Source organism: Ailuropoda melanoleuca, chromosome 8, assembly GCF_002007445.2.
Source record: "Ailuropoda melanoleuca isolate Jingjing chromosome 8, ASM200744v2, whole genome shotgun sequence".
Classification (NCBI taxonomy): Eukaryota; Metazoa; Chordata; class Mammalia; order Carnivora; family Ursidae; genus Ailuropoda; species Ailuropoda melanoleuca.
The window spans coordinates 124,151,548-124,161,874 of NC_048225.1; the positions used below are offsets into that span (position 1 = coordinate 124,151,548).

The 10,327-nt window shown below is 54.2% G+C and overlaps 2 protein-coding genes across 7 annotated transcripts in view; both read left to right on the forward strand.

The window, feature by feature from the left end:
* The window catches only part of LOC100463694 (upstream stimulatory factor 1), a 13,868-nt gene extending 8,710 nt beyond the window's left edge, over window positions 1-5,158 (forward strand). The window contains exons 2-12 of one of the 4 annotated variants that reach the window (XM_034667279.1): window positions 124-415; window positions 1,520-1,612; window positions 1,996-2,045; window positions 2,209-2,324; window positions 2,680-2,781; window positions 3,024-3,219; window positions 3,466-3,553; window positions 3,690-3,748; window positions 3,870-3,964; window positions 4,213-4,341; window positions 4,531-4,620. In XM_034667279.1, coding sequence (XP_034523170.1) covers window positions 1,605-1,612; window positions 1,996-2,045; window positions 2,209-2,324; window positions 2,680-2,781; window positions 3,024-3,219; window positions 3,466-3,553; window positions 3,690-3,748; window positions 3,870-3,964; window positions 4,213-4,341; window positions 4,531-4,620 — 933 coding nt within the window. In that variant the 5' untranslated portion in view covers window positions 124-415; window positions 1,520-1,604. Of the gene's footprint in view, window positions 1-8; window positions 416-1,519; window positions 1,613-1,989; window positions 2,046-2,208; window positions 2,325-2,679; window positions 2,782-3,023; window positions 3,220-3,465; window positions 3,554-3,689; window positions 3,749-3,869; window positions 3,965-4,212; window positions 4,342-4,530 lie in introns of those variants that run through there. The other 3 variants (XM_034667280.1, XM_002928749.4, XM_011236666.3) reach the window with 3 other exon arrangements.
* Window positions 5,159-5,470: 312 nt separating this feature from the next.
* TSTD1 (thiosulfate sulfurtransferase like domain containing 1) lies at window positions 5,471-6,946 on the forward strand. Of its 3 annotated transcripts, none has more exons than XM_034667285.1 (4): window positions 5,471-5,698; window positions 5,915-6,037; window positions 6,504-6,657; window positions 6,754-6,946. In XM_034667285.1, exons 1-4 carry the CDS (start codon window positions 5,623-5,625, stop codon window positions 6,803-6,805), a joined length of 405 nt encoding a protein of 134 aa, XP_034523176.1. In that variant the 5' UTR covers window positions 5,471-5,622; the 3' UTR covers window positions 6,806-6,946. The 3 variants fall into 3 exon arrangements, with proteins under 3 accessions (XP_034523176.1, XP_011234970.1, XP_002928800.2); XM_011236668.3 differs by having other exon boundaries at window positions 5,489-5,807; window positions 6,504-6,666; XM_002928754.4 differs by having other exon boundaries at window positions 5,503-5,698; window positions 6,504-6,666.
* The last annotated feature ends 3,381 nt before the right edge of the window (window positions 6,947-10,327 follow it).

Here is a 10,327-nt window from a genome sequence, read left to right on the forward strand (position 1 = left end):
TTTCCCGGGCTCGCGGGCTCGCGCCTGCTGGTTGCGGGCCCTGCGGGGAGACGCCGCCTTCTCGGGCAAGGTCGGGGCGCCGGACTTCTTTCGGGACTTGGTGATTTTGCCCTTTGTGTCCAGACTTAGCAGGGGCTCTTGCTGGGCCCTCCTGGCCCGAGCGTGCACGCCACAACATCCTGTCCGCGTTTCCGTGTCGCATCCCCTAATGCTCAGGAAATGCTTCCGGATGTCCAACTAAGATTTGAATAAGCAGCCTGACCCGGTTGCTGGGTGTCCTCAGAGGCTGCCCCTGGCTGACAGCTGTGGGCGATAGAGACGCCTCCTGTGCCCTGCCGTCTCTTCCATCGCCTCCTCCTGCAGTCAGCGCAGAAGCCTCGGAGGGCACTTCCTCCGTAGGTTTGAGGATGGACAGGTAGGTGGTACCGAAACGCTGGTGCTACTTCCCCTTAGGGACTGGGATCTCCTTGCAGCGCTACTTCCTCCGGACAGTTTCACTTTCAGTTCTTTGTTGTTGTTGTTGTTGTTGTTTGTTTTGGGTTTTGGTGGGGTTTTTTGGTCAACACTTTCCTTCAATGCGGACTTTCCAAGGCTCATCCGCTGAAGATTTTCCTTAGATAGGAAAGGTTTGGGCACCTTATGAGTAGAGACTTGACCAAAATCTTACCCGTTCGTGTGGGGGAGAATTTGTTGCTTTGTACATGGAGCTGTATCTTTCTGGAGGCATTTGTCTTCTCAGCTCTTTGTTTTTCCTTCCCTCTGGCTGGGTGTCAGGGTCCTAAGGCGGGCACCTTGCAAATGAGTTCCTTTTCCGTTGTCTCTCCTTCCGAACCTTGAGCCTGGAGTTTGTTCCCTTCTTGCTGAGGTTCGGTTGATTTGGAGTTGTCATGGCAACATTTTAGCAACTGTGTTGTTCTACAGGAAGGCTTGGTGAAGAAAATAGAAGAGGCTTGAAAATGATACACTTGGACTTCAGGGTCTTTAACAAATGCCATAAATTTGGATGCCCCAAAGCAGGAGCCCAAGGGGCCAAGTAGAATGAGGCCCAAGGGCCAAGTATGTTCTTAATGATTCAGGGAGGTTTCCCCTTCCTAGATTTGAGAACAGAAATTTTTTGGTACAGTATGTGGCTGAGAAGCTGGCAGAAGCAACAGCGTCCAACGGCCCTGTGTTTTTGATAGTGGTGGTCTCAACATGACCTTCCTAATCCCGAAGTCGTGGCCCATTGTGATAACTTCAGTCATGATCCATCCAGAAATATATTGTTTCTCAGTCTTTAAGCATAATCATCCCCTCTCCACCGTGACTTGGAGCGATAATGGAGGGCCAAGGAACACTGTAGAGTTAACTTTTTCAACCACTGTAGCTCACTTCTCAGCATCAGAATGGAGGAAACGGATTGTCCTCTGTGGACTGATTGGATTTTGTTCTTGGCTGAGTCTTCATGGAGCCTAGCTTCTTGAAACAGAGAGGCTATTCAGTTTCCTGGACTCACGGCAAACTCCCTGATTTCTATCAGGACTTAGCACTCAGGCCTGTGAGGCAGGAGATACGAAGACTTCCAAAGAAGGACCAGCTCCTCGGATGTGCCCCCTTACAGAGAGATGAAGGGGTGAGTGCAGAAGAGGTAGGGTCTGGGGCGGGAGATGGGAGGCCTGGGAGAATGCGCAGTGGCTAAGAGCACTGGCTCTGGAGTCGGGCAGACCTAGATTCTGGTTTCAGCTCCATCACTTACCAGCTGCGTGATCCAGTTTCTCATCTACGAAATGCAAGTAGTGCTACTTACCCTGTCGTGCTGTTCTTAGTATTAAATGATAACGCGTGTGAAGTGCTTAGCTCAGTGCTATGCACGCAGTAAACACTCAGTAAATACTAGCTGTTGTTATTCTAACCTAACCCAGCGTCTGTTGGGGATGCCATTGAGTTTGGAAGCCACATGGGTCAGTGAGCTTTTTATTCCCTTCTTCCCTTTTTCTTTCGTCCCATCGCAAACAGGCAGCAGAAAACAGCTGAAGCTGAAGAGGGGACAGTGCAGATTCAGGAGGGTGAGTCATAGAAACAGACCTGAGACCAAGGGCCCGGCCTGGCTTCTCCCCCTCCGCCATGGGCATATCTCCTGTGCACCCTGGTTCTTCTGAATGACATGCAGGTGGAACAGAGGGAGAAAGGCAGTAAGTCGCAGACTTTTCCTTTGCTCTTTTAATTCAGGTGCAGTGGCAACGGGGGAGGACCCAACCAGCGTGGCTATTGCCAGCATCCAGTCAGCTGCCACTTTCCCTGACCCCAACGTCAAGTACGTCTTCCGAACTGAGAATGGGGGCCAGGTAAGGGAGGGGGCCAGGTGCCTGCAGGTGCTACCTGGGGTTGGGTTGGGGTTGAGGGAGGTAATGAGCCTGTCAAGGGGAGACCTGGCTTGGAGGAGGCGGTGAAGATGTGGACTCCCGCAGGGGTGGGAGGCTGGGGGGAGAGGGTCTGGGAGGAGAGGTTTGGAGTAGAGGTTGGTGTGGGGTGGGGGCTAGGCTGAAACCCCTGGGGACAGAAGGGGGAATGGCCGAAGCTTTGTCTCTGAAGCACTCTTGTTTCAGGGCTCTGTCTGAGAGAAGCTTTAGGAGAGGCCTTGGGTCCCCGCCTTGACTCTTGTATTCTCTGCCCACCTTTCCCTTGCCTCCCTGCTTCTAGGTGATGTACAGGGTGATCCAGGTGTCTGAGGGGCAGCTGGATGGCCAGACTGAGGGGACTGGCGCCATCAGTGGCTATCCTGCCACTCAGTCCATGACCCAGGTACCAGGGCCTAGGCTGGGGAGGGGACTGGAGCTCCGAGGAGTAAGATGAAGCCAGCTGGACCCGTGAGATGGGGGTGGGGTTAGGGGTGGCGAGGCATCTGAGGCTGCCTTGTCCCAAGGTACTAGGTTTTCCCTTTCTGGATGTTTCTCCCTCCTTCCCCCCGGGGTAGAAGCTGCACAGTAGCTCAGTGGGAAGTATTTGACTGTCCCTGGACTCTGTTCTGTCGCTCTCCTTCCCAGGCGGTGATCCAGGGTGCATTCACCAGTGACGATGCAGTTGACACAGAGGGGACAGCTGCCGAGACGCACTATACTTACTTCCCCAGCACTGCAGTGGGAGATGGCGCAGGGGGCACCACATCGGGCAGTACAGCAGCTGTTGTCACTACCCAAGGCTCGGAGGCGCTGCTGGGGCAGGCGACCCCTCCCGGCACTGGTGAGCTCTGTGAGGGTGCCGGCTCGAGGGGCTAGGACGGGCTGTGGGACATGGCTGGGGGCAGTGGGCCTTTCCCACGGCCCCTTAACGCTCACTGAGACCTGGGCAGGCAGTGACCCCGGGGCCGCCCTTCAGCAGGAGGAAGTATGCTCCTTTTTTAGAGGAAGCTCCTAGGACCTTGACCCCAGAGCTTGGTGAGGTTCCTGAGTCGCATGTCCTCACACAACCTGCCCTGCATCTTCACAGGACAATTCTTTGTGATGATGTCACCACAAGAAGTGTTGCAAGGAGGAAGCCAGCGCTCCATTGCCCCCAGGACTCACCCTTATTCCCCGTGAGTAACTCCCGGTTCTTCTTGGCTGCCACAGTGGTCTTGATCCCTGCCACCCCCTGTGTCATTCCTCACGCCAGCCTCCGATCTTATGTTCGGTCCTTCCCTTAACTCTGGCCGTCCTGGGCTCTGTTGTCAGGAAGTCAGAAGCTCCCAGGACGACTCGGGATGAGAAACGCAGGGCTCAGCATAATGAAGGTAAGTACTGTCTGGTGGGATTGGGGACAGCCCTGGTGTCTGAGCGGGAGAGCTTAGGGAGCCCTGCAGGGCCTGTGGTGAGATCTCACGGAGTCACCTTGTTCTCCCTGTTGCCCCGCAGTCGAACGCCGCCGCCGAGACAAGATTAACAACTGGATTGTGCAGCTGTCCAAGATCATCCCAGACTGCTCCATGGAGAGCACCAAGTCTGGCCAGGTCATGGAAAGACCCTGTTAGTGGGCAGGGTGCCTGAATTCTGTCTCTTGGTATCGTTTCCAGAAATGGTAGTGAGGGCACACGCGGCAGTAATCTTTGCTTATCTTTCTCCAAGGTTCCTGTATCCCTGTGAAATGTTCTACCACTCTCCTTAGGGGAAAAATGAGGTCCAAAGTGTGAGTGTGCTTTGGAAAGGCAAGCCAGGTGTCACATACTTTACTCCTCATTTCGTTGGCCTTTTCTTGCAGAGTAAAGGTGGAATTCTGTCCAAAGCCTGTGATTATATTCAAGAGCTTCGACAGAGTAACCACCGCTTGTCTGAAGAACTGCAGGGCCTTGACCAGCTGCAGCTGGACAATGATGTGCTTCGACAGCAGGTCAGACCCCTCCTCAGTTCAGCCCTCCTCCACCCCACAGCCCGCGAGCCCCTGTGGGACGCCTGCCTCTGGTTTCCACAGAGAGGGCTTCATCTTTCTGCCCCCACTAGCGGATGTCTGAACACGTTCGGGGATGCGGCTGTGCCGGCTTTTTTGCTCACTCTCTCCGTGGCCTCCTTTCCGTGTCAGGTGGAAGATCTTAAAAACAAGAACCTGCTGCTCCGAGCCCAGCTGCGGCACCACGGGGTGGAGGTCGTCATCAAGAATGACAGCAATTAACTGCGGGGACTTGCAGTCTTCGGGCCCTACCACCCCTCTCCAAGAACTGCACATAGCCCAGGAGCAACCGGCTAACCCCGAGCCCCTTTCCTTCACTGCCCGCTTCTGGCGGGGGACCAGGGGGAGTTGAGAAGGCGTGGCTTTGAACCGAGGCCCTGTCACAGGGCCCCCTGCAGTGGTGTGAAACACACGTGGGCGCACACTGACACCCTTGCCCGGCCCCACCGCGCAGCCCCCCGGGCCCATGTGCCCTTGCAGATGCATGTGCTGTCTCCGTGCTGGATACCGGACACACACGACGAGGGGGCTTGCCCTGGGCTTGCTCAGAGTGCCAGCAGAGGGGCTGCTGACCAGCGATGCTCTGGCTTGCCCCAGGACTCTGGCGCTTTACTGGGTCTTCCTTACCCCGGAGCTCGACTCAGACAGATGTGCACTCGAGGACTCTGGGGAACAGGCTGCTTCGCAGTGGCTGCTGCCCCAGGAAGAGAAGACCGACCAGCAAGCAGCTAAGGCCTATGCAGAAGTCCGGAGCCAGGGAGAACAACAGACGGGCCCACGTGGGGCCTTCCCCTTGTGGGGATGGTTTTTCCTTTTCTTTTTTTTTCCTTTCCTTTCCTTTCCTTTCCTTTCCTTTCCTTTCCTTTCCTTTCCTTTCCTTTCCTTTCTTTCTTTCTTTTTTTTTTTTTTAAGATAAAACGTTCAGAGCCACTGTTGTCACCTGGTTTTCCTCCTTTTGTGGGCCCTGGGGCGGAAGGTTGGGAGGCGCATTGCACTTTGCCCAGTAAGGGTTGGGCCGCGGTTAGGGTGGGGTGCTGCTCCCGTGTTCCTTACCCTGAGTCCCAGCGCCTGGGCCAGACCAGTGTGTCGTCCCCCCCGCCCGCCGCCGCGCTGGGCAATCGCATCCCTACTGAGCAGGTGTCCGCGAACAGGTGCTGCGGGGGCGGTGCGGGAGGCGGTGCCTTCGCTTCCGGTTCCGGTTCCGGCTGCGGGAGGGCGGGGGAGATGCTGCAGGCACCGAGGGGGCGGCCCGGGGCCGCATTCCTGTGGCTCGCCGTGGCGGCGCGCACCATGGCTGGAGGTACCTGCCGAGAGAGACCAGGGCCCTCGTCCCGTCCTACCTGCGACCCCCCCTCCGGGAGCGCTCGGAGCTGCCGGGAGGATGTGTAGCGGAGGGGCGTGGCTCGGAGGTCCGCACGCTCCCGCTCCCGGGCTGGGGCGCTGCCAGGTGGAGGGGCGCCGCGCTAAGGTGCCGGGCAGACCTCTCCGCTCAAGGCTCTCTTGCCTCCTTTCTCAGCGCCCACGGTCTCGCTCCCTGAACTGCGTTCGCTGCTGGCCTCCGGCCAGGCCCGGCTCATCGATGTGAGATCTCGGGAGGAGGCGGCAGCGGGGACCATCCCGGGGGCGCTCAACATCCCGGGTATGGGACAGAGAGGACGCCCGTGCGGGTGGCCTAGAGGCCGTCCAGGAGGGGCTCCTAGGGCGGCGTGGGGAAGGCACGGTCCCCGGGGTCCTGTATTCCTCTAAGCCCCACCCCCACTCCAGCTTGCTGGAGAAGGGCTGGCGGGAGGCGGATCCTGGCAGCGGAACTGGCCCTTCCAGTTTGAGCGGATAACAGGCGGCGAGGAAGGGGCGGACCCGCTTTTCTACGCTTGACCTCCCCCAGGGTGGGTACCTGCCCGCCGCTCCTCGCTGCTGGGGGGTGGCTCCGGTTCACCTGTTGGGGTGCCCTCCTGCGCAGGTGGGCCCGTCTGGAGCTTGAGGTTGGAGGGGAGGGGGGTGGTCACCGCATGTTGTTTTTGGGGCCCTCTGGAGATGTGTCGGGGCCGGGACCCAGTCCTTCTAGGCCCGGTCTGAACCTGAGATCTCCCCTCGACTCCTCCCAGTGTCGGAGCTGGAGAGTGCCCTGCAGATGGAGCCCGCTGCTTTCCAGGCTCTGTACTCCGCCGAGAAGCCGAAGCTGCAAGATGAGAACCTCATTTTCTTCTGTCAGATGGGCAGACGGGGCTTGCAGGCCACGCAGCTGGCCCAAGGCCTTGGGTACACAGGGTATGGGCAAGGTGTGGAGCCCTAGCTGGGGAGGGACTGGGGACTGCCTCCCGGGCCTCTACTTCCTCACCCCCTTTGTCTCCACAGGGCTCGCAACTTCGCAGGAGCCTATAGAGAATGGTCCCAGAAAGAAGGTTAGGGTGGCTTCCTGCTGGCCCCCTCTCCCTCGCCCCCATCGCCCCCTAAACTGAGAGTGATGAAGGGGGTCACTCCTCAGGTTGGACAGCTCCTTACCGTGCTGTGCACGCACAAGTATCAAATAAAGAGCATTTAATCAAAATATTGAAAGCACTTAATTTGTCAGGTGGACTGCAGATAGTCCCAGTCTAAATCTAGACTTCAGTTCAGCCCTGAGTCCTCCATTCATCTGGCCCCTATCTTGCACCCTCCACTCCCACCCCCCGAACTCCAGCGGTTTCCTGAGACTGATATTCTCCTAGAACAATTGTGTGTGTGTGTTTAAAGATTTTATTTATTTATTTGAGAGAGAGGGAGAAGCAGGCTCCCCAATGAGCAGAGAGCCCGATGCGGGGCTGGATCCCAGGACCCCGTGATTATGACCTGAGCCAAAGGCAGATGCTTAACTGACTGAGCCAGCCAGGGGCCCCTAGAACAATTGTGTTCAGCCCAGGATACCCATGGGAATCCTCTGGTACCTAAAAACAAACAAACAAACAAACAAAAATGTTTGGGCCCTGTCCCAGATTTGGAATCTTGGGGGTGGGACCTGGGTAGTAGTGACAGGCTTCACTTGGCCTTGCTGCTATGACTGTTCCTTTACATAGTGTCTGTGGCTGCTTTTGTGCAAAAATGGCAGAATAGTGTGACGGGGACTATATGTCCTTTGAATCGTAACATTTTTACTATCTAGTCCTTTATAGACGTGGTTTGCCTCCCCTTGGCCCAGACCTTCAGGTCCCCAGCCCCAAACTCACCTCTTTGAGACTTTGTCACCGGCTTGAGGAAATGGAAGGGCAGTGCTCAGCAGGGAGCAACAGGTGTCACTCTTCATGCCACAGGTGGGTCAAACATAGATTGCAGGTGTGAGGATGCCTCCTGCGCCACCAAAGACAGGGCCCAGTTTTTATCAACACTGTTCTTTGATCCAACACCGGATTGAACAAAATTAAATTGATAAAGAATATGAAAAATCACGTGCTTGCTGACAAAGTTCAACACACACAGCAGGTATGTAACTTCCCTCGAGTGTGGGGCACAGTGCGATGCATATCTTTCCAGACCTTTTACATATTTTCGCGTCAGAATTCTGACTTCTTAAGTTTGGCATTTGAAGCTTTTATTCCTTGAGGTGCCTGGCTGGCTCAGTCCATAGAGGACACAGCTCTTGATCTCAGGGTTGTAAATTCAAGCCCCATGCTGGGTGTAGAGATTACTTACAAATAAAATCTTTAATAAATAAAATTTTCTTCCTTTATTTGTAGAAGAGAAAGTTGGGTTACAGATGGACCCAATTTTCTGAATTTTCAAGTTTCTGGAGAAATCCTTTCAGACATATCCAGCATTCCTTGCCTTTCTCTCCCCTTCTGCCTCCTGGACAAGAGGACCCAAGCCCCTCCTACATCTTTTATGTCATAGCCCATCCTGCACCATCACGACGTCTGCCTGCCTGGGCACTCCAGCTTCTCTGTCACGGCTCTCCCATCCCCTCCCTGGATGAACCATAACACATTACCGTCCGAACTTAGCTGGGTAGTGCTAGGTCTGTAGATAAATTGAAATATGCAAGTCTAGGTCAAGGTTTGGCAAATGGTAGGTGTCTGTTCTTCTTTCCTCAAATACCCACATCCCTTTTGTTCTCAGACTGGTTGCAAGTTTTTCCCAGGGTCTAATTTCCCTCTTCGTTTGCATCTTAACTGTTCTAGTTTTTTTCCCCCCTCTTCAAGTATTATAATTTAATTATAGCATTTCTTTTTTTTTTTTCTCTTCCTTTCTTCCTTCCTTCCTTTCTCTCTCTTTCTTTCTGACGCATACTTTCCCTACAATAAAATGCACAGTTAAGTGTTCAGTTCCTTTAGTTTTGTCATTTGTATGCTCCCTTGTAACAACCATCCTGATAAGATCTAGAACACTGAGGGGTGCCTGGGTGGCGCAGTCATTAAGCGTTTGCCTTTGGCTCAGGGCGTGATCCTGGCATTCTGGGATCGAGTCCCGCATCAGGCTCCTGTGTTGGGAGCCTGCTTCTTCCTCTCCCACTCCCCTGCTTGTGTTCCCTCTCTCGCTGGCTGTCTGTCAAATAAATAAAATCTTAAAAAAAAAAATCTAGAACACTGAAATCCCCAGAGTTTTTCTGGGGCCCCCTTCCACTAAGTTCATTCCTTAATCTTTTCTTCTTTTTTTTTTTTTTTAAGATTTTATTTATTTATTTGAGGGGCGCCTGGGTGGCACAGCGGTTAAGCGTCTGCCTTTGGCTCAGGGTGTGATCCCAGCGTTATAGGATCGAGCCCCACATCAGGCTCCTCTGCTATGAGCCTGCTTCTTCCTCTCCCACTCCCCCTGCTTGTGTTCCCTCTCTCGCTGGCTGTCTCTGTCTCTGTCAAATAAATAAATAAATAAAATCTTCAAAAAAAAAGAGAGAGAGGAAGAGGGAGAAGAGAGGAGAAGCAGACGCCCCGCTGAGCAGGGAGCCCTGTGTAGGGCTCGATCCCAGGACCCCAGGTTTATGACCTGAGCTGAAGGCAGCCGCGGAACCAACTGAGTCACCTGGGCGCCCTCATCCTTAATCTTTTCTATCTTCTCTCACCATAAACTAGGTTTTTAGCTTTCATCCTACATGATTTGCTTTTTTCTGCTTAGCTGATGAGGTCAGGGTGTCCTGGAGGTAAACCGAGCTGGACTGCTACCCGACCGGTCGTTGTTAAGAGAACATTCCTCTTTCTCCCTCATTAACTGTTTGGTTCATAATCTTGATAGGCTGTTCCAACCCATTGCTTTGCCCTGTAAGTTCTTCCCTTTCCTCATAGCTACTGAGGCAGGGGAGGCTGGGGAGCTAGTCTACCAGCTCTCCGTCCCCTTGCCTTCTCTGCCTTTCTTTCCAGACTACATCGTGCTCTTCCTTCTCAACAGACTTTGCAGCAGGTTGTGTTGCCCATATACCCATGTCAAACCCCCCATGCAACATTTTTGTTGTTAACCCCTCCCAGGTGATTTGAGCTCCTGAAGGCAGGAACCGCTGGCAGTCCCCCTGCTGACAGTCCCTGACCCGCGGAGCCCCAAAGGAGCACGAATTCTCGGGAGGTAATGTTGAGCCTCACCAGCCTGCCAACTTTCAGAATCTTCTAATTTCAGCCTTTTTGCAACATCACTGCCTGAGCAATCTTAAAATAATATTTTTGGGTGCCTGGCTGGCCCAGTCGCAGAGCATGCAACTCCTGATCTCAGGGTGGTGAGTTAAGACCAACGTTGGGCATAGAGCTTACTTTAAAAAAAGAGAGAATTGGGGTGCCTGGGTGGTACAGTCATTAAGCGTCTGCCTTCGGCTTAGGGCGTGATCCCGGCGTTATGGGATCGAGCCCCACATCAGGCTCCTCGGCTGGGAGCCTGCTTCTTCTTCCTCTCCCACTCCCCCTGCTTGTGCTCCCTCTCTTGCTGGATGTCTTTCTCTCTGTCAAATAAATAAATAAAATCTTAAAAAAAAAAAAAA